This window comes from Pararge aegeria, chromosome 4 (genome assembly GCF_905163445.1).
Source record: "Pararge aegeria chromosome 4, ilParAegt1.1, whole genome shotgun sequence".
In the NCBI taxonomy this organism is placed as follows: Eukaryota; Metazoa; Arthropoda; class Insecta; order Lepidoptera; family Nymphalidae; genus Pararge; species Pararge aegeria.
This window is the reverse complement of record NC_053183.1, coordinates 2,584,932-2,608,188: the sequence shown is the minus strand read 5'-3', so window position 1 is coordinate 2,608,188 and position 23,257 is coordinate 2,584,932. Positions and strand designations below refer to the sequence as shown.

General features: G+C 35.8%; 2 protein-coding genes across 5 annotated transcripts in view; one reads left to right on the top strand and one right to left on the bottom strand.

Annotated features, from left to right (window-relative positions):
* LOC120637761 (amidophosphoribosyltransferase-like) overlaps positions 1-15,740 on the bottom strand; it is a 37,292-nt gene extending 21,552 nt beyond the window's left edge. For 3 of the 4 annotated variants that reach the window (XR_005659455.1, XM_039909765.1, XM_039909768.1), the window contains exons 1-2: positions 15,562-15,740; positions 979-1,166 (exon numbers count right to left, since the gene is read on the bottom strand). Coding sequence is in view for 3 of the 4 variants with exons in the window: in XM_039909765.1 (XP_039765699.1) it covers positions 979-1,159 (181 nt within the window). In the remaining variant the exon portion in view is untranslated. Of the gene's footprint in view, positions 1-978; positions 1,167-3,104; positions 3,164-15,561 lie in introns of those variants that run through there. The other variant, XM_039909766.1, reaches the window with a different exon arrangement.
* An 834-nt stretch (positions 15,741-16,574) lies between these two features.
* LOC120623236 (multifunctional protein ADE2) lies at positions 16,575-22,406 on the top strand. Its single transcript, XM_039889153.1, has 8 exons — positions 16,575-16,733; positions 18,062-18,265; positions 19,596-19,853; positions 20,339-20,464; positions 20,565-20,650; positions 20,780-20,948; positions 21,757-21,974; positions 22,098-22,406. The coding sequence occupies exons 1-8, from the start codon at positions 16,715-16,717 to the stop codon at positions 22,293-22,295; spliced, it is 1,278 nt and encodes a 425-aa protein (XP_039745087.1). The 5' UTR covers positions 16,575-16,714; the 3' UTR covers positions 22,296-22,406.
* Positions 22,407-23,257: the final 851 nt, after the last annotated feature.

Genomic DNA, 23,257 nt, shown 5'->3' with positions numbered 1-23,257 from the left:
GCACAGTCGGCAACCGCGTTCATTCAAAACTTAAGGGTTTATTAATAAACATCTGTCTCTCTCCTACTTGAGTGAGCGATGCGTCCGCGTGGATAGCTTCTATACAATAATACATTTACATATTTTCGGCTAGGATGAAGTGCAGTGAAAAGTGAATATGGTGTCAATTATTTATAGCAACGATAATATTTAACAAACAAATAAAATTAAAATTTTCTTTTGAAAAATGCAACCATTCCATCAGTATTTTCTTACGACGTTGTCACGTTCAACTATCGTCAGTAAGCCAACTTTACAGACAACCAATTTTTTCAGCTCTTAATTACTAGTTACGACTTAAATAATCCCTACAAACCGCGATAAAATTAGTCTATTATTTTGCTATATCCATTCCACTCTACCTAAAGTGGCGTGCATACAGGGTATGAACAGGGTATCCACTAAGCGAACAGATAATATAAAATGAAAAAAAATCTCCAATACGAGTTATTAAAAACTTAAGAACCTTGGAACCCTCGTAGCTTTAAGTTTAAGTTGGCGAACGACGTTATCACCATCCCCTTACAATTATGTAAACATATATGTATGAACGCTTCATAAGTGCCTGTGATAGGCCTTCATGAATAAAGAAATTTTGATATCCTCAATGCCTACCAAACTTATTTACGTTGGTGTAAACATGGGGTTGATTATAAACTGTTTGCTCATAATTAAAAGCGATACATTTTCTACTCTTCTTTTATCTACAAGTTAGCTCTTGAATGCAATCTCCAGTGGTAAATGATGCATTCTGGGATGTTAGCGAGCTAACCTATTAGGGGTATCCATACCCCTAATCAGTTTGTACGCGGCATTGTACCCCAACACTTAATCGCCTGTCGGCGGTAAGTACCTCAAAGCCTCCAACAGAAATAAAAATCTCCTTTAAATAAATGCAAAGCAGAGATGACACAAACATTAAATTTAATTTTAATTTACCTGACTCCACGGCCCCCCTGCCGAACCTCTTGCTTTTTATTTTGACCTCGCCCTGTGTCCTGTCACACTGACAGCTGTCACTTGGACAGCTGTCATTCACTTTTAGTCTCTTCATTGGCGTTATGACTTCGTCCCTTCGCTCTCGCAGGCGACATGGCGATGGCCCCGCTGGACCGTCCATGGTTGATCTGAGGAAGAAGAAAGATTGCCTTTGTTATTATAGAAGTATTAGATGTTGCTCGCGTTTGTGACGTATTTTTACAAATACTGAATGTTTTCCTAGAATGAAAAGTAGCCTATGTTACTCTCCGTCTTTTCAACTAGCTCTATACCAAAAATCTAGTCATTTGGATGCTTAGTTTCTCCTTACTTAACGCCGTAGTTAAGTAAGTAAAAAACAAACAAACAAACCGACTTTCACATTAATAGTATGGTTGACAACGCTGATGGCTAGTGAAACCATTAAATATTTTCACTTTTCAAGAATTTGATTAGATACAGAACTTTGGGCAAAAAGGATCTACTCCAGGTTCTCTCGTTAAGACAATGCTTCCTTAAACATCACTAAACCATCACTCATAAACAGAGCGACGCTTCATAGGCTACTAAGAAAAACATCCTGCATCGTCCTGCGCTAAGTCCATCAACCTGAGTTGTATAAGCTTTACGGTAGTACTTCTCCGGACGAGCAATATCACAAAAAGCATATACTACTCATCACTTGTATGCACGTGATTTTTGTAGTAGTATTACAACAATAAGCCACCGATTACTAGGGCAGCACAAGTTCATAAGCACGCGCACGCACGCGTCTACTCTATTATCAAGATATCACAATTACAATTTTTTTGACTGAAATTTTTTTTTTACGTTCCTTTTTTGAAATTAGAATCGTTTCTTTAATCGACTATTCCTACTTCCCTACTAATATTATAAATGTCAATGTAAGTTTGTTTGTTACGGTTTCACGCAAAAACTACTTAACCGATCCTCATGAAACTTTGTACACATTTTTTTGGAAGTGTTAGAGGTAATATAGGATACTTTTTATTCCGAAATTAAGGTCGGTTCCTTTGGGAGAGGGGATGAGTGTTTGACGATTTTACACCATAACTTCGACAAATTACAACCGATTTAAATAATAACTTAGAGGTTATAATATGTGTTTAATTTTGCCCAAACTGTGATTGGAGATAGAGGACAGAACTCCTCAGCAGATAGCATCAACCTCTCATTGAGGGCTTAGCTATACTAAATACTTTAATTTTTTTTAGATCTACAACTAAATGTAATGCCACATCAAAAAACAAAATCAAACGCAGACGAAGTCGCGGGCAACAGCTAGTTTGTTATACTTTTTATGGGTAATGTCTTCTTGATATTTCCTTTTTAACTATTGTATGACTATGAGGGAGTGGTGGACATCCCTATTGCGCAGTCCGATCCAGCTCCATGTATAGTATTTGTTATAGTATGCATAAGTTGCCGCCATAGACGCTAACGTCATCGTCATCGCCATAAACCATATAAACTAATGTCATAACACTCCGGCCATAAATTCGAGGAATTAATCAAAAAGCATTTTGAAAATTGGATTGAAATAGAAAACCCTTACGAGCAACAAAGGGTTGTTTTAATGATAACTTTAAGTTTATTGATACAATGTAACAACTAAATCAAACTTCAAATTTTAGGATCGCGATGGGGAATTATTTATGCATAGAATAAAGAACACAATGAATCCTAATTCAGCCATTATTGTTTTAAAAAAGTAAAAACGCCCAACACACTTCACACCCGCGCAATGTTGCCAGCTCACAAACTTTTCCCGTTTTCCCCATTTTATGGTAAACTTTTAGAACATTAGAGGCAAAATAATTACTGTCAACTGGTAAATGCAATGACGTGATTAACCGTCTGTTCGAGAAACACTACTAAATAAGCTTTTGATGCTTCAATATTAGACGTGTATATGTTCTTATTTATTGTATTTAAATTATTAAAAACAATAAGTAGCACCAGCACCAACTTAAGATTAATAATTACTATTTAACGCAATCAACCGTTATTATTAAATGCCAATAACAAGCTATGTTAAAACTGAGAAAACATTTCTTACTGCTCACCTAAAAGTAGGTTACAGCGACAAGTTACTTCAAGTGACACTGCCTATACTAGCCCGCAGTATCGTAAGGCGTAATGAAATGATTAGGCTTTATTTTGACAAATTTTAATGTCGCAATCACATCTGAGGTCATCAAAACAACGTATTGTCGCAAATAGTAACCTAAATACGGTTAAGACGTCAAGAGGCCTTTAAAAACACGCTTATTGTCTTCTTTTCTGACCTAGATAAAAGGTTTAACGATACGCTGGTTTTTTTAAGCGCAGAAATACGTAATCATCAATCAATCAATCAATCAATAGCGTTTTAGTCTGCTGGACGAAAAGACTCTCCCAACGAATCGGTTTGCCTATAAAATCACCTGCAGGGGAAGCACGGGCAGGAGACAAAAGTTATATCCCCCGATTATATCACCTGATAACGGATATAATAAACGTGTCCGCATGCTAACACAGGAATATGGAATAGGAGAAGTTTACCCCCGTTTATTATTACACATATATTTTTATAATTTTTATTAGTGTTTTTACCTACACTTGGAGGAATTATCAATTTTTATAAATTTAAAATGCATATATATATATTATTTATATATTATTTGGATATTATTTCCACTTGTGCGTCAGTGCTCTGAAAGTTAATAAAGCTGTGGGAGTAGATACACGTATCAAATTATCACCACAAATAGAATCTAGAATCATTCTAGTTGTGTAAGAATAGCTACCACAATTCGCTACATCTATCATCATCTTCATTCATTAGTATACTATACGGTACTTGATGAATTTGCAATAGTGAAATTGTGAAACGTGTTGCCCACGTCATTATTGAACAATGCCACAGCTTAGCGGTATGTATTAGCCAGTGTTTTGAAACTCTATCGGCTTCGCACGTTCAGGTTGCCTTTAGATCACTTTTAGTGATAAGGCCGCCTTTGCACTTAGTACTATTACTGTTTTCCTTGTGTTTTTCCTATTGTGTTGTGTTGCATTAAAGTTTTTCTATTATATTTTCTATTCTATCAATATAGACTATAACAGTGCACTGGACTTAAGGCCTCTGCCAAAGGGAGGCCTTGCCCATAATCACCACACTGGGCAGACAGGTTGGTAATCGGACAAGATAGCAGTAATAGCACAGAGGACGGTTCTGCCCGTTCTCCGTTATGTAAGAAACTCCATCGTAATTTCTAATTTATTATTTGCATTCCTCATCATAATCCGCGGCTGTTTACTAACGCAGGCAGTGGCGTGCACATGGACCAGGGTAAGAATAAAGAACTAAAATGGCATAAAATGCCAAAATCCTCCTCCGTTGGCAGTTATGTGAAAACATCAGGGTTGCCTACCCTTTGCCTGCGCTTTTGTGCAAACATGAAGTTCACGCCACTGAACGCAGGGCACATACCTCTACGCTTTTTGGAGAGTGATTCTTTAATCCCTCTAAACTCTAAACTCTTTAGTTTAGACGAGAATGTATATGGATGGAAACTTACCTTAAAAACGACCGTAAGAATACCGACGGACGTTTGGGTCTAAGGGCACCGGAGTTTTAACCATGTTGGAGCTCAAATCGAGAATCTTTTCACTTTAGGCTTTCGATAGACGAAACTAATAGACGCGTAATGAACGATTTCATGACTTCAACACTAAGTACACAACATTGCAGATTAAATAAAAAAGACGGAGTACCAAGAGTAATACCTAATGTCCTTACCTAGTCCTTACTAATATTAGAAATTTGGAAGTGTTATTGTATTGTGAATAGATTATTGTACTTAACATTTAAATGTTTAATGCGATCCTCAAACAACGCTGCGATATTTTTTTTAGTTTCGTAGTATCCAAAGTAGAACTGTGCCTACACTGCGATACTCCAAACTAAATTCAACTTTAACGTACCATAAGTCAAGGGTTGGTCGCAAGACGTTGCTGGCACCATTTAACGAAGTGTATGATTCAAAGTTGAACAAAGACTATGCATTGTGTGGTCAAGCTATGTATTTTGTGGTCGAAGTAACTGAATCGATACTAAACAAATTCGATACTTCAAAACACGCGCGTTACTTTGAGTAATCGATACTCGGCTTATTTACCTAAATATGATGTAGTGTAACGGGTCAGCATTCTAATTCTGTCACTGCCATGAGTGAGAAATGCCCAGCAATAAGATAAAGATGATCGGTAACTAAAGTACTTCGTGAAACAAGCCTGTCTTCGTGTTCCTATTGATAAAGCGCTGTTTTTATATATACGCATATAATGTTTATCTGTTACTTGTTTATAGAGATGCTGTTGTGGAAAGATACTGTCGTAATGTCATAAGATAAACTGACCCCCCGCGGCTCAGCTGTACAAGCTACGATGACGACATGGTATCTCGAGTTGCGAGCTCTATTTATAATTAGACCTTATCAAGACATTACGTTATATCGGTGCAATTCAAATTTTTCCAAGGGACGTTGGTCCGAAGTTTCTTGTGCATTTTAGACTGCATCACCATTTACCACTGGATCAATGCACCAAAGGGTTTTAACTTGTATTGCAACGCTTACAAACGGCCGGTGGTGGGTCCAAAATCAAATGTGGGGCGTTCAAATAAGTGTATGAAAAAAAAAAGACAATAAACAACAACAATTATTCATTAAGTCAACATCTCCTGATGATGCTTCGGTTTCGGAGAAACATCCGTAGAGGGTGCATTGCTGAAGATCTGTTTGGTGTGGAGTATAAAAATTAAAGACATTATAAATTACACCATACAGATTCTCCTACTTTTCGCGTAGTCGCAAATTAAGCTTAATTTTCATAATGCTCCAACTTTGTGGGTTCTCCGGAGTCTTAGAGCTTTCTCTAAGAATTAGGGTAGCAAATGCAGAACTGATTGATGAAATCTGCTGGTATTTCTAAAGATGAGGGCGTTCAAACAAAATAAAAACAATACAACTCATCAGTTTTAGTACTAGCATACATTGACTGAAAGGTCGTAACATGTTTTGACTACCACCCTGGCGCAGTGGTGAGCGATGCGGTCTTATAAGAATGAGATCTCCGGTTCGATCCCTTGGGCAATATATGAATCTATATTAACACGTTGGCTGCGGAAAACAAACGTTTGTGTTTTAAAACTACGTAACGCGTGTGCGGCTCGAACACGCTAGGCGTGTTAAAATAAATGTACCTACAAGGATGCGGCCGAACACGCTGAGCGTGTTTTTCCGGCGTTCTGCGAGTGCGGCAAACACAAACGGTTCGTTGTTTTAAATATACTGCAAGAGCGGCATTTACGCAACAAGTACATTACCTAAGTTAAACATTATGAATGAATGAATGAATGAATGAATTACTTTTATTGCACACCACAAAAAGTACAGTCTTTTCGCCTTTTCGCGTCCGACGCCCAATACGCGTCCAAACGACGGTACACTGTTTTACAACAGTGAAAAATAACAATACCGACACACCAATCTAAACAAGAGCGCTTCTATTGATGTTCGGACCTATGACAGGTACTCACACACAAACAAAAGTTCTGTGCGTGCAACCCAAATTTAATGAAAATAAACTAATCTTGCGTGTGCAACCAACAAGTGCTGACGCGCGAATGTGTTGTAAAAAAAATAGAGAGCAGCTGTACTTTACACGGTAAGTATTTAAGGTGTTTATGTGAAATTTAGAATACTTTGTTATCCCTAGACCTTAATTGTGAACCACACTATAGGAATAACGATGTTTGTGCTAATATTTTTCTACTGACAGCTTTATATAAGGTGGACGCGAACTGGTACATAAAATTTATAAAAAAATCACTTTGCGTCCGCTGTGGACGCAGATTACTCTGACTATTTCTCAGTCAGATGTTTAATTAAATACGATAACATGGGAAAAACAATATAAACTTCCTATCAATTTTAACAACATTAACATGCATAATATGATGGCCGATTTGCGTCCATATTATTAGATATAAAAAAAAGATAATGAATGTCAAAAATCAGACTTGGACGCACAGTTTTCCTACATTAGAAACCCTATAACATTTTGCGTCCAGCTTTTTATCACACGAAAATAATAGAGTAAAATTTATATAATTTTATTTAAATATACTCTTTATAACCTACCTAACCTAAAAATATACAATTATTATACGAAAATTATTTTATGTATTTGCCAATATTTGAATTTTGTTCCATGTTTAGGGTTCCTTACCCAAAGGGTAAAAACAGGAACCTAGTACTAAGACTTCGCTGTTCGTCTGTCACCAGGCTGTAGCTCATTAATCGTGATAGTAAGACAGTTGAAATTTTCATGGATAATGTATTTCTATTGCCGCTATAACAATAAATATTAAAAAATAGAATAAAACGCGGAACGCGCGAGTCCGATTCGCACTTGGCCAATTTTAAAGGCTTTGTACCGAAATGGTAAAATATAATCCTATAAAGCCATCGACATCATATTCGAAATAATAGTGAATCTATTAATGGAGTTAGTTGGAGGAGAAAAAAAATATCCTGTAGTGCAATTTATGTTTACTTTTATGATAACTAAATACAATTATTACAATTAAATTATTAAATACCGAGTACAATTATTAAATAAATGTTTTGATTAAAATCACAAGCTTCCCTTTTTATTTCCTATTTCCCTTCCTAATTATTTCTAAACAAGTGGACGCCAATTGGTCCACAGGCGGACGCAATGTGGGAAAATCGCCTGTTTCAGCTATTTGTACCTGTGTAGAATAGAACATCAGATACGTTGGCCAAAACTGTGCATTAAACTTGACAAGACTATATAGGGACTACATTACAACCATATTTGATTAAAAACTACCCCACGGACATTTTTTTTTTCACGTTCAAACCTAACAACTCCACTAAGTGGACGCAAACAGGCGAAATGACCCTAGAACAAAAAGAAAAGTATAACAAAACAACGTATACAATTTGGCCTTATCGCTACAAAGCGATTTCTTCCATGCAACCAATGGCGAAGATAAAAAACAGTTGCATTATCTTATATCTTTAAACGAGCAATTCTTGTATATATATATCTTAATATATATAAATCTCCTGTCACGTTTGTCCGCGATGGACTCCTAAACTACTGAACCGATTTTAAATTAAATTGGCACACCGTGAGCAGTCTGGTCCAACTTAAGAGATAGGATAGCTTAGATCTTTAAGTAAAGTCACAATTTTATTTTATTGCAAATTATTTGTCTATAATTAATTGACAGTCACATGTTATATCTATATACAACTTTACTCATTTAAGGCTTAGCGATACTGAATACTTTAAAAACAAAATCAAACGCAGACGAAGTCGCGGGCAACAGCTAGTATATATATATATATATATATATATAATTGGAATCTCGGAATCGGCTCCAAGGATTTTCATGAAATTTAATATATAGGGGGTTTCGGGGGCGATAAATCGATCTAGCTAGGATTCATTTTTAGAAAATGACAAATGACATTTTATTTGTGTTTTTTTCATTGGAAGAAAAATAACAAAAAGGTGGCGTTTGGGTAGTCCCAATTTAAAATGAATATGACTGCCTGACATCTATTGGCGAATAATAATACTGTTTTTTTTTTTAATTGTGATACTTTTTAAAAAAATATATATATTTATTACGAAAGATAAAAAAATGTTTGTCAAAAATCTCATGTATGACTATAGGTGTAGACGATGTAGCAGTACGCTGCATTCGAAATTTACGCGGGCGAAGCATCGTAGTTTTTTTTTAGATGTACGAATGTGGTTATCGCCATCACTACTCAATACCTACTATTTGTATGTAATGAATGCATCTAAAGTGCTTGAATAAAGAAATATTTGACGTTGACTTTGCAGTCAAGAGTTAATTTTTTTTTATATATATCATTGGACAGTCCTAACAGTATATAATGGGCCATAACACATTTCAAACACACGCAATATGGGCAAATAACACATTTTCTATCCAGCTGATCTTCATTATCTCAATATCAGATTGTTGTTTACATACAACGCGGCGCAAACATGATTTTTCATACGGACCAAATTGCATCATGCCAATATAATTTGCTCGAGATCATTGTTATTGTCAGAAAATAGGTCACATTCAAGTTCCATGATATTAATAGATATAATAACATCGTATTAACAAATCTATTTACATTATATGCGTATCTAATTGCAAGTACGTACAACAAAGTTACAGAAAATAAAACTATGTTCGCAGACAGTGTTCTAACAATATCCACCATTTCCACACTCCAAGGTTTTCTTCTGATATAGTTTTAAAAATCAATGTGAGATGGTGATTACAAAAAAAACAACCGGCTAAGTTTACTATGGGCGTTTGAACCTCGTAGCTTTTGTTTTAAGTTTACGAATGTAGTTATCGCCGTAATGTCTCTTTTATGTAAATATTTAACATAATGTAGGTACGCATCAAAAGTGCCATCTTAAAAGTTGTAAGATGATGTGACCGTTCTTTTTTTTTTGTTTTTCCGACCTTGATGTGGTGTACAATTTACAAATAAAGAATATAAATAAAAAAATAGATTAAAGATAAAGATATAAGATTTATGGTTATCACCATCCCTTTTGAAGAACGGAGGTTATGTGGGACTCGCCCCTTCTGAATACGTGGGCCCTTTCTGCAAGATGGCGTCTTCGCAGAAGTTGTTCACGGCTTCCCAAGACCCTTGCTGCTCAGCGGGGCAAATACTACGCTGGGTAAGGAGTGGTTCCCGTTTTGCCCCCGCCAGGATAAGGAGGATATAAATATTATATCCCCTTAAAAGGGATAAAATTAACACGCCTGTTTGTTCATCATCATTACCAGCGCACTACAGGTCACGGGTCTCTTCCCACCATGAGGAGGGTATAGGCCGTAGTCCACCACGCTGGCCCAGTGCGGACTGATAGACTCCACACACCTTTGAGAACTATATGGAGAACCCTCAGGCATGCAGGTTTTCTCACGATGTTGTACTTCACCGTTGAAGTGGTATTTTAATTTCTAAAGGTGGGTACTGTCCGGCGTTACGGGGCATAATGTAACGTGTTACATCGCGAGCATTCGCGCAGTCAGTACAGTCGTGTTACGGGGAAACCAACGGAAAACAACGGGAAACAAAGCGAGCAACGAGCGGCTCGTGTGATTCACCCGGCTATCGGTTCTTTGGCGAATCCTTTGAGAGTTACGCGCTTCGGTCAGTACGCTGTTGCAAGTCGTCCCGAATAGGTCCAATTAAATTCACGAGTTCTTCAAATCGATCGGAGACAAGCGTACAAAGTTTTTATACTGTCCAGTAATCATTTGGTTTTTTAAAATTGCTATCAATGACAAACCACCACATACCCCTCTGTTTTTAAATAAGTTTGATGTCCAGTAACGTTTTTTCTTTTTCTTAATTTGGATGAAATAATAATCAAATAGAATCAATCAAATCATCTTGAGTGAACTAACAACTAAAGCGGAGCACAGAGTTTTCGAGCATGTTACACCGATTTTAAAACACAGCGTAACATGCTCGATGCGTACACGCTCGATGCGAATGTTACATGACACCTCGTAACATTGGTCAGTACCCACCTTGAGATTTAAAAAAAACCGCACATAACTTAAGAAAAGTTAAAGGTGGGATGGAGCACAGCTAAATTTTTCAATGGACTAGGAATTTATGGGCAAAGTTGTTTTATCAAGGAGATATCTTGATCAGCATTTTAGGATGCAATTCTATACTACCAACCTAGCATATTTCGCCCTCATAATCCGAGATTCTATTTATTTAGAACATTTCGTAATATATATGTTTAAAAAGTATATATTTACCTATAGTGTCCTAGACAGTGTAGGTAAATATATACTTACATGACAGTGACAGACATAGACAGTGTCCTGACTTTTTGGTCTAGTGGTAAGCATGTTCAACCACGGATCAAGAGGTCTTTGGTTCGACCCCCGGATCGGACTGGATAATGTTAGGTATTATTCTGTTATTCTAGAGGTTATCATCTATTATAGATAATTATTCTAGTTATTTTCGTGAAACCTTGTGGCTTACTATGGACTTCATAAGAAGGCTAATGCCCGTTTTCACAAAACCCTAGGAAACGCTTATCGTGCTTAACGCTAACGCTTATGCGTAGAGAAAAAAAACTTTTCACCAATTTTTAGATGCAGTAGGGCTAGCACAGGGACCAAAATTATGTCACCCGATTATATCCCTGCGAAGGGATATATTTAACGTGTCTAAAGCTAAAGCACGGGAACAGGGAATAGGAGAAGTATACCCACGTATTAATAAAATAAACATATATTATTTGAATATTACCTATTTCCACTTTCAATTCAATGCTAATTCTCGGAAAGTTGATAAAGCTGTGGGAGAAGATAAATTTCTATCCGTTTTTCCGGGGAGAAAATTGTCTCCTGTCCATGCTAGCCATGCTGATGTGGGACTAAAGGTCCAGGGAGGGTTTGCCTATAATCACCATGCTGGGCAGATGGGTAGATAATCGCAATAGATGGTAGTGTTTACGGCAATCATAAACTGACACTTGACAAATGAAATAAATAAGAATTCGGTTTTCTTTTTTACAACCCTAAATTCATACGAAAAATGAAAAATATGATGATACAAAAAAACAAAATACCACACCTTGTGGCAAGAATCATAGACAATTTCGATTATATGAGTTGCCTAGTGAAAATAGATTGGTGAAAAGTAAATGAAATCCTAGGAATGAATTGTCAGTGACTAGGAATCTACTTTGATTAAGCGTTTCTTACTTAGACATTGTCTTATTCGTACGTTAATGAAAACAGGCATAAATACAACACCTTGTGGCAAGAATCGACGAGTTAGAATAGATGAATTCCCTAGTGAAAATCGATTGGTGAAAGGCAAATGGAATCCTAGGAATCTTCTTGATTAGACGTTAACTATTTATAATAATAATAAATAATAATAAATTTGTTTAATTCATCAATATTTAATCATTTAAATTATCTTATAAACTATTTTATTTTAACTAGTAAAATCGTTAATAAGATAATTATTACAAGCTATGGAACTTTATCCGAAATAAACGTTATTATTTCTAATATATATAAAAGGATGTTGTGTTAGTTACATCATTTATTTATAACTCAAGAACGGCTGGACCAATTTTTATGATACTTGATTCTTTGGATTTCTATTAGTCCGAAATAGGATAATAAGTATTAAAATACGCGGATTTTTTTTCATCAAATAATAAAAGATCCGCGGTACGAAGTTCGCCGGGACAGCTAGTTACTAATATGATTGCCTTGCCAACTCTGAAATGAGGAGATTCCAGTTACCAAAGTTACTAACAGCTCAAAGCGAAGGTAAAGTGGTAATGGGAAAATCACATTACTCGGAGAAACGATTGACGTAGGAGTATCAAGGTGGTGCAATAGCGACACCACACCGGTAAACTTAGCATTGGTTCATCCTCAACGAGTCAAGACTGTGGACTTCGAAACTCCGAACAAAAGTCGCATGTACAGAACCAGATTAAGTAGACGTCATTCTATGAATATGACGATGATCTCCAACATTGGGCCACGCGTTTTGTTTCTATAACAATACGTGCAAAGGAACAAATCTTGCGTCACACAGACGGATAAAAAGGCACTACGGCAACTGATAAGAACTATTTATCATCTATGCTGTGCTACGGCCTTCATTTTTTTTTAAATAAAAATAGCCAAAAAAAATGGATGTACAGATAAAGTAAGATAAAGAGAATATAAATATTAAATAATATGGTTAGTTTTATCTTCGGGTATACTCTTGGGTCAAATTGGTTCATCTGGATCTTTTAGGCTGCATTTTAGCGAGAGTATTGTGACTATTCTAAAGGTATGGTCAAAGCCACGCCGCGATGTTATCCCCGTGTTAGAACGCCTTTATTATATTATGCAGAGTAGTGACGGACCAGATTACAGTTGCAACCCCATCTCTTCCCGCGAGTGTCGTAAGAGGCAGATAACGCCCGAATTACTTTTTTTCTTACTACAATACACGCCATCTAGCCCCAAAGTAATCGTAGCTTGTTTTATGGGTTCTAAGATAACTGATGAATATTTTTATGAATAATATACATAAATACTTATTATATACATTTCATTTTTCGGAAGAACAGTAACTGCCTCAAAGGTTGGCAACACCATCACCGGGGAGATGGGACGAACGCCATAGCTCTCCATGAGAAGAGCCCCAGGGCTAGACGACATCCGGGGGAAGGGGGGACGTCAACCCGAGGGTACATCCAGCGAGGACTCATACCTTCCGGCCGTTCGTAATTTTAGACTAATGGCTTAGTCCGAACAACCCCGTTACCATGGTAAGGACCAAATCCCGATTTGGTAGCGTCGGGACGTTCACCGGGAGGGAATACTGAAGGTGTATCGCTAATGCATCCGTCAAATATCACTGACAAAATGTCACGAACATTAATTCTTTCTTGAATATCAGAGTCAGCAAAAATGCTGGTAAATTTAATAAAAAATATCTAGCAAAAGTTTAATTATTTACCCACTTTTTCGCATTTAGAAGCGACGCTGACACCGGTAAGGTAAGACTGTGTCACTTTATAAATTTGTGACATGAAAGAAGGGTCTAATAAAAATTTGTCAATCAATTCATTGTCAAGGTAACAGCATCAAGAGCGCCAGCGGCAGTGGTAATTGTTAAAACGTTAATTGACTGAAGGCCTTGAAGATTTAGAATCATAGCTTGATCGCACATTGCCAATATTACAGTATAAATATTGATGATAAATTTTTACCAATGTTTCAAAGCTTCAATATGGCCCTACCTAAACAGGCAAAACCTATTAATGACAATTTACAGTACAATATATATAAAATTATGTTTTTTTGCTCCATCTTTTATTTTTGGCATTATCACTACAATAAATATCACAGCTATATTTATACAATAAAACATAGCAATTACCAATATTTACTAGTGTCACATAATATAATATATAAAAACTTATCTATATATTAACTCAAGGGCATTTTGCTAGTAAAGTTTATTATAAAATATCTCAAGTTATTGAAAACATTTAGATTACACACCCAAGTGATTGGAGAATACTGTAAGAATTCTACAATCTCTTGGAGCCTATTTTGTATTATCAAATTTTTATGAAAATGAGGGTTTTCTTTTTATCATAATATAAATAGTTATCATGAAACAACATTAAGTACCATTGTGGCTTGTTAGTCTAGTGACCATTTAGAAAGTTTTGTGGCATTGTCAAAACCCCATACCTTGGAGAAGGTTAATCACTGTCAGATTTCCCTTCTTATTACAGATGGGGCCTTTCTGCAGCAGTGGGCATTACTCCGCTGATTATGATGGTTCTTTCCTACATCAGATCATCATGCTAATCCTCAATATTACATGCTAATGATAATAACCACAGCTAAAGGAGGCTGCTCTCAGAGGCAAAGGTGATGTCTGCAGAGGTTTTAACAACAAACATGTTCAAATAATTGGTATAGCACTGAGAGCGGAGGGGTTAGAATTCTATCATATCTTCAATGAGAGAGGCCTCCGCCCAGTAGTGGGACAGTAATAGTCTGGTTATGATGACGGAATAGACAGGTAGACAGTAACTTCTCCAAAGAAAATTATAAGGCACTATTTTCAGAGCTTAACTTTACATCTTTATTTCATGCAGCGAGCTAGGTTCTTAAAAATAAGTTGAAGTAACCAATTACCAAGCAGTCTTCTTTGCAATCAATGACAAAATTAAGTAACTACAAGGGACCGCGGGAAATCTGGCCAAATGCCAATCCAACATGGTCTATAATTTTTTTTTTTTTAACTATCTTCGTGTACGCACTACCACTACTCTGTTGCTCTCTAGTGTGTTGTTTAATTTACTAAATTTGACATACACATTGAAGTATAATTCGTACTTCTGAGTACATATAAAGCATTGGATCTGTAATTTGTTGGATTATAAGCTACTCTTTTGTAAAATATTCTATACTATAGGGTTCTTAGGCAGTTCTCTATAATACAACAAACTCAAAAGTCCAACACTGCCCTGCTAAATGATTTTCGGATTACCGGGTGTCCACTTCAAATTTAGCTTAGTCAGTAGTAACATATTAAATCAATGCTTACAGTTAACATGACATAAAACCTTATTACTCAGAAAAACCTTTGATACTTTATTATTTATATTTATTTACACACATTAATTATCACCATGCGGAAACCAAAGTACCTACCTAATACTGAAACATAACCACATTAAATTAAAAATTACCCACGCAAAGTATAGTACTAAACAAAATAGAGGACTACCGAAATTCGTCGCATATCAAAATTGTATTTACTTTTTTTTCTAACCTATACGCAACAGCTGACTATTTTGGAACAAATTATTAAAAAAAAAACTTACCGTAATGTGAAAACTGCGCAAAACTAAAACTGAACGATTGAACTGAACCTGTGGTTAGAGATAAAAACAACAACGAATCGGTGAAGCGTAGTAGAGCGACAAGTATCAAGAAATAATTGAATGTCCGTATATTTTAATTTTGAATTGAAAGCAAACTGCGCGTGCGACGGAGCGCGCGCTGTGAGCGAATGAAACAGATGCAAGTATACTGCGACTGTTAAGCTTTGATACTAATAATTTCGTTCGCGTTACAACAATATTAAATCTTTTTATCAAGTTTTTAATGACACTCTATTTGGATGAATTCATTTAATAATGTGAATAGATCATGACATTCGGTTATGTTTAATAATGTAGATTATTATAAACTTTTTTACACGGTAGATTTAAACAGGGTATTATCAATTCTGATACGAGTATATACAAATATTATGAGACGTTACCCATATTCTATTGAAATTGTATTTTGTAATGAGTCTAACGCTTATTTGCTCATGTGATGTAACTCACGCAAGCAACGAACTCAAACAAATTCTAACAAAAATAAGTTTTTACTTTACGTGCTTCAGTGTTTTACGTAAAATCGTGAAACTTCATTAAAATAAAGACTTAAAATTACATAAGTCGCATTTTTGGTGCTGTCTTTGGCGTTTTTCAAAGACCGAATTGTTTTTTTTTCTTTAAACGCTCGAAATCTATTGTGAATTTCATAACCTAATTCTTAAAGAATTAGCCTTCCTTATAGTTCAATGTTTCATGTTCACTTTTTTTTTAAGATTCTTAAGTAAAATCCTTATGTACGGATTTTACTATTTAAATTAATTATTCTTTGTCTGACTTAATTAATATTTTTTTAGTATAACAAGGTCCAATATCTATAAATCCTGCAATAGAATACAGTGCACTCCTACATCAATAAACTTATCATGAACATTTTAATGTACAAAATAATTTAACAAAACTCCTCAGTCGCACTATAGTAACTTGTTATCAGAGCTGGTCAACCCGTCAGCCGTCAAAACTAGTGCGTACATAAGCACGTGGGTATCTTTCTGATGCTGGTTTAATTAAACTTTATAAAGGGTGACCGCTGTTCTACAGACCTGACGTGTCATCTTTCTTCTATCCAGTCGATCCAGTAATAGCGAAAAAAATGTCTTATCCAAAAGAAGGTAAGTTTTTGCATTCATTATTCAATCCGGCTAATTTAAATTGAGAAGGTAAGTTTTTGTACACATTGTTCAATCCGACTAATTTAAATTGTTAATATTTACTTCGGAGCTCAATAGCAAAAGCATGACACATTAATTTGAACGGATTGGCACCGGCGCGGCGCGGACAGGAGCGTTCGTATTTCGTAAATAAAGGCATGGAGTAATGACAATGAATATCGACATAAGAAGTCTTTTTTATACGTCTATGTATAGAGGCACAAGTATTTCCGTACAAGGAATCTTTAGACGGCCTTGATTTAAATTATGATTGATCTTTTTTTTAGGACTTTGAGGCGACTATTTGAAAAAGTTATCATTTAATTGGTAGTTTCATTTTATTATAATGACGTTAGAATAATAAAATGCCTATCGACTAATTTCGTCATCATCAATATCAACCCATTACCGACCCACTATGGGGCACGAGACTCCTCTTTTAATGGGGAAGGCTCCAACACCCTGGCCAAGTGCAGATTGGTGGACTTTGCATATTTTTGAGAATGTTGCGGAGAACTCTCAGACATGCAGGTTTCCAGTGTTTTCCTTCACCGTTAAAGCAAGTGTTATTTTAAATGTTTTAAATTAAAAAAAAAAGACCACACTAAACTTCGAGCCGAAAGGGAGGTAGACGCTGTAACCACTAGGCTATCATCGCAATCTCATTTAAATAAATATAATAAGACTGGATGATTTGACTTCGTCTAATTATAACCTATCGACAAAACCTTATCTATCTACCAATAACAATTCCTGCACAAAGCCGCGTACAAGCCAATTATGGGCGTGCTTAATTACCTTCAACTTATTATTGCAATCATCTGACAGCAAATTCTGCTGAGACCATTTGCATCATAGCATCTGCCGTTATTAACAGTATATATATTTACAGGTGAGGTTCTGTCATTACAAACAAAAAAATTCTCAGTAACGATTCTATTTCAGTCTCTATACTATGCTTAAAACTTCTTATTACTGCGTATTTATTCACGCAATTATTACGTACTATTAATGCATCCATAAATCCCCAGCTTTAGCTAATTTTGGGGATGCATCCAAATTATAAGGCACTAACCGGTTCAGTTTAGAAACCCATGTTTTAAAACGTGATACTCTAAAACCTGGCTATTCATGTAATGGATAGTTTTCTGTACAGGTAGGTATTATTGCCAGAGACAACTTATGTTAGAAATTCCTTACTTGATCTATAAAAAGAGAAGATCGTACTTGTTATTAAATTGTCTCAGAATACTACTTTTGTTGACACCCAATTTTATAATTTTTTCCAGTCGGAGGCTTTAAACTCGGCAAACTCATAATCGAGGGAAAGACAAAGCAAGTTTTCGACCTACCAAACGCACCTGGTCAATGTCTCTTGCTAAACAAGGATAGGATCACAGCTGGAGATGGTGTCAAAGCTCACGACATGGAAGGAAAAGCTGCTATATCAAACCAAACAAATGGAAAAGTGTTCGAGATTCTGAAGGCTGCTGGTCAGTTACTATTTGAACTTTAAATAAAAAATAACAATTAACTTAAACACTACTAAAATACGTTAGTGGATAAGGCTAAAGGCCTGGCCCTAAAAGTTAAGCAATCAAAGATATTTTTAGCTTACTGAAGTTCCCAAATCAATCCAAGAAAGTATTAACTTTATTGGAGTTTTTACAGAAAACTACTCTTAATTTAAGCTCACAAGGCAGTGTGTCCTCATATTTTATTTTCTTTACTTACTAATACAATAATGCGGAAGTGTTTTTATTTGTTTGTTTGTCTTTCCTTGACCTTACCTAAGCAATCAATCGATAGATTTCTGGTAAGGATAGAGATTATAATAGGCTACTTTTCATATGCGGGATTTGTAAAAACCGTAATAAACGCTGAAGAAGAAAGAACGCGAGCAACAGTTAGTATTTAATATTTCCGATTACTACCCCCCGATTTTTCAACTTCGAACAATTTGTGTAATTCGAATGTCGTTAAAATCTCGCGCAATGTTTGCGATTGTTTTGGTGACACCTGTGACCCAAAGAAGAAAATAACAGACGATAATCTTTACGTAATAATCATTATGAAACATAAACACAATATTGAGTAACGTTTCAGCAATTATAGATATCAAATCATAGTGTTAATGTCGGTCACAATTTGGTCACTGATGATAATGACTTTAATGATTTTGATTATTTTTTATTTGATCTTCCATAGCAACTCGATCTCAGATTTAAGTACACTTTAAAAGTTGCTCTTGAAATAAAAAAATAATAAGCCTTGTGTGACATATCAGGAACCTAGTGAAATTCAAGCGAGAATAAATTTAATGGGACAAGGTTAAGTCATCGTCAGAAAGTCAGGAGAGCGATAAGAATAAAAAAAACTTTTAACTGAAATAGTTATTTTATGCCTGTCGTCCAATAAGGCATTGTCCTTTTGTCGTCTTCAGTTAATAGTAGATTGTTCAACAAGGGGGTAAAGCAATGTCTTACGCTACCGGGATTCATCTAGAATCTTGAATGTAGAGAGGGTTTAAGGGGTACACAAACGAAGGCAGAGTTGAATACCCTACTTTTCATGCGAAACAATAAAATCAAGTTGCGGAGAAATCATTTATAATCTGTACTCTTTGGATCGCGCTTCACAGGCTCTGGTGAGTGAAAGGGTGGTAAGAAAGCCATCAAACGTAAGAGCAAGATAGCATGTTATAATGAACAGATTTTATTCAGATATGCCGTGCGCGATGTTCCATCAAATCATAAATGTCATAACGCACTGTCGAGCGGATGGTATGAAAAGATAGATTTTACGCGGACAGTAAATTTTCAGGAATCAAAACAGCATACGTCGAAGTCGCATCACCAACGGCTTTCATTTCCAAGAAATGTGACATGGTACCAATCGAATGGGTGACAAGAAGATTGGCCACAGGTTCCTTTTTAAAGCGTAACCCAGGAGTACCCGAGGGCTTCCGCTTCACACCGCCTAAACAGGAAACCTTTTTCAAGGATGACGCCAATCATGATCCACAGTGGTCTGAAGAACAGATTGTATCTGCAAAGTTCAAAGTCAACGGTCTCGTTATTGGTAAGTATGAGAGACTTTTGAAATTATAATTTTTGCATGCAGTATGCAATACTTATGACATTGCATATACTTACTCTATATATCAGACTTTTAGGCGATTATTACCCATTTAGTAGCCATAACACAAGCTCGCTTACTTAGGGGCTCGATGGCGATGTGTGTATTATCGTAATATATTTATTTATTATTAGAAGCCAATCGATTTTTTTTATTGGTATATATTGAAAAAAATCCTGCCATTCAATTATATTGCCTTTAATTTTCTAATATATATTACTAAATCTTTTATGAGATCCTAATGACACTTTGGTAAATTGATATTACCAAAATCTTCTAAAATATTACTTTATTTCTTTGATCATTCAGTAAATGCTATTTAGAGAACCAAATTATATGTTTTACTGTTCACGAAATCTTTTGCTGCTGTCAGTTTATGTGTTTCAGCTACCATCTCCAAATATCAAATAATAATTTTTCTGCTTCAGGTCAAGACGAAGTGGACTATATGCGCAAAGTCACAATTATAGTATTCGAAATTTTGGAGAAAGCATGGGCTCTTAGAAACTGTGCACTTATTGATATGAAGATCGAGTTCGGAGTTGACGTTGATGGTATGTGTTTTTGTCATTTATATGATAAGATAACCCATTGATCACGCCATTGTTATTTGGAAGTACCTATAAGATATTAAACAAGGATATTTTTTTCCAGGAAATATTCTCTTGGCTGACGTTATTGACTCTGACTCGTGGAGACTGTGGCCATCTGGTGACAAGAGATTGATGGTAGACAAACAGGTATAATATTCATGGGTATTTGCCATAAATAACGTACTCATTGGAAATTATTATGTTCTAACTCGAGCATGAAATTCTTCATTCTTTCTTTGTCTGAATTATTCCTCTATTAATGTATTGTTTTCATAGGTGTACAGAAATTTAGCCAATGTTACCGCAGCTGATTTAGACACAGTAAAACGCAACTTCACCTGGGTGAAAGACCAGCTGGACCATCTGAAGCCAACCGTACATCACAAAGTTGTCGTCTTCATGGGCTCGCCGGCTGATCAAGAACACTGCCAGAAAATTGCTAAAGGTAAATCAAGTGACCTTGAAATATATAGGCAATTTTTGGTTTCATATCTGAATTTCTGGAGCTCTTCCCCTTTAGCCACAAATTAAACATGAGAATCGTAATTAGAATAATGAAGTAGTAGTTGTATTATAGTCAGTATTTGGTCACAAATTTTATTAAATATACTACAAAAGTCTTGCAACGATTTTTGTAATTTTTTTACACTATTTAGAAAAATAATTCATAAATTTTCTATACCTGCTAATTTAACGTCCTTGCTCCTTGACGTCTATGCTTATCAGTTATATCTGTCCCTCAAAGGCAAAAAAAAAAAAGTGTTTATCAATGCTTTCAATTGGATTTAATTCAAAAGGTTTTTAGGTTTCTATTTTTATTCATCTCACTAGATTTAATTTAAGTGTGTGTATGGTTCTCGCTCCAGAGATGGGCGATAATAATTGCGACTCAGTCTTGCACTATAGCAGTATTATCGAATTTGGGTTTCATGATACACATTGTTTGTTATGTTCGCCTTATTTTGTACTATTTTTAATTAACTGTGTAACTGGTAATTGAAATAAACTTATTATTATTATAATTATTATTAATTTCTCTGGTGACGGTATATACCATTTTGTGAACGACACATATTATGCTAAGGAAATAACAAACGATCACTGACGCAGTCTCGACTCTCGCCTCTGATCTGCCCTAGATCCGCCTTTTCACGTTTCCCTGCGCTAGAATATCACATATATAACCTTCGCCTATGCCTATACAAACTCCTATATTCTTCAAAGAATCCTACAAAATATTCAAATGTTTACAGCTGCCCGTGAGTTCGGCTTAGATGTAGACCTCCGCATCACCTCGGCCCACAAAGCTACAGAGGAGACTCTCCGCATCATGCAGGAGTATGAGGATACGCACGGTGCGCTCGTCTTCATTGCTGTAGCCGGACGATCAAACGGTCTTGGACCGGTTTTATCGGGAAATACTTCGTATCCTGTCATCAACTGCCCACCTCCTTCAGATAAACTGGTTCAGGTTAGTCAAACCAATTAGTTTACCAAACCAAACTGGTTTACTCTGTGACGCGGTACTTCAGTTTATTCATAACTTATCCCTCCATAAATTTATACTTTATATCTTCGTGTTTTCTCGTTCCAGGACATTTGGTCATCGCTTTCAGTGCCATCCGGTTTGGGTTGCGCAACTGTCGTTTACCCCGACAGTGCAGCTATCATGGCAGCTCAAATCATTGGACTTCAAGACTATCTCATATGGGCTCGTCTTAGAGTAAAACAACTCGATATGGCTACATCTCTGAGATTCGCCGACAAGAAACTCCGAAACCTGAAAGTTTAATTTTATAACAATTCAACTTTCTGTTATTATCATTTTCGTCTCGTGTACAGTATTTGAATGAGGAGTAAATGAGACTGCAATTTTTGTTTTATACACGTTTTATATTTTGTTCATAGTTGTTCATTATTCTTACCTATTAGATATATTTTTTTAAATATTACTTTAATTTACTTTACACATTCCATCGAATATCACAATAAAAGTTTTGAATTATTATTGAAAGATGTTTGTTTTAGAACGAAACGGGTTATTTTAATTTCCGGTAGGTATAATATACCTGCAACATACCTTTAATAAACCAATCCAACACAGCGAACGACAAAAAAATATTTAAAATTAATGGTTGGATCATAGACAATACTCTAATAACTTGATATTAGGCACCTTACCTATGAATATTATTATTATTACCTATGCACTTATTCCCATGTACACCCATATATTCAAAGAAGGTACTTTGTGTTATAGACTAAATAACGTTTAAAAGGTGCGGGTATCCGCGCCGTAGGTGTAACGTAGGTAGTTTTTGTATTCTCTGCGAAGCGGGCGCTTCCTGCTTCCTCCTGTTACCTTGCGGTATGCGGACCTTGTATGGCAAGCCCTGCTTTGGCCCCTATTGACCTAATGTTGTCAAAAAACGTTTAAAAACAAACATTTTAAAGTTTATATCTAGAAGTCATTATATTCTCCTTGGGTTATATTTCTACCCATAAGAGCATATCAATCTGAATCTTTTAATTTTTAAAGGTAAAAGGGATATTCTACTTTACCCGTAAAAGCTTTATTATTGGACGTCGGACGAGGACAACATAAGGTTACTCGCAGACCTTACCGAAGCTATTGTTGTGTTGATCTGAAAATTTTTGACCATTGCAACTGCAGAACAACTTTAGTATTTCAATGCTTTTCTGCTTCAACAGGAGTTTCGTCACTCCATTAATTTGCTGCAAAATATACGTTGA

Excerpts from the sequence above, each read along its gene's own strand:
- LOC120623236 (XM_039889153.1), top strand. Across the intron at positions 19,854-20,338 it reads AGTCAACGGTCTCGTTATTG|GTCAAGACGAAGTGGACTAT; the intron begins GTAAGTATGAGA and ends TTTCTGCTTCAG. Across the intron at positions 20,651-20,779 it reads GATTGATGGTAGACAAACAG|GTGTACAGAAATTTAGCCAA; the intron begins GTATAATATTCA and ends TTGTTTTCATAG.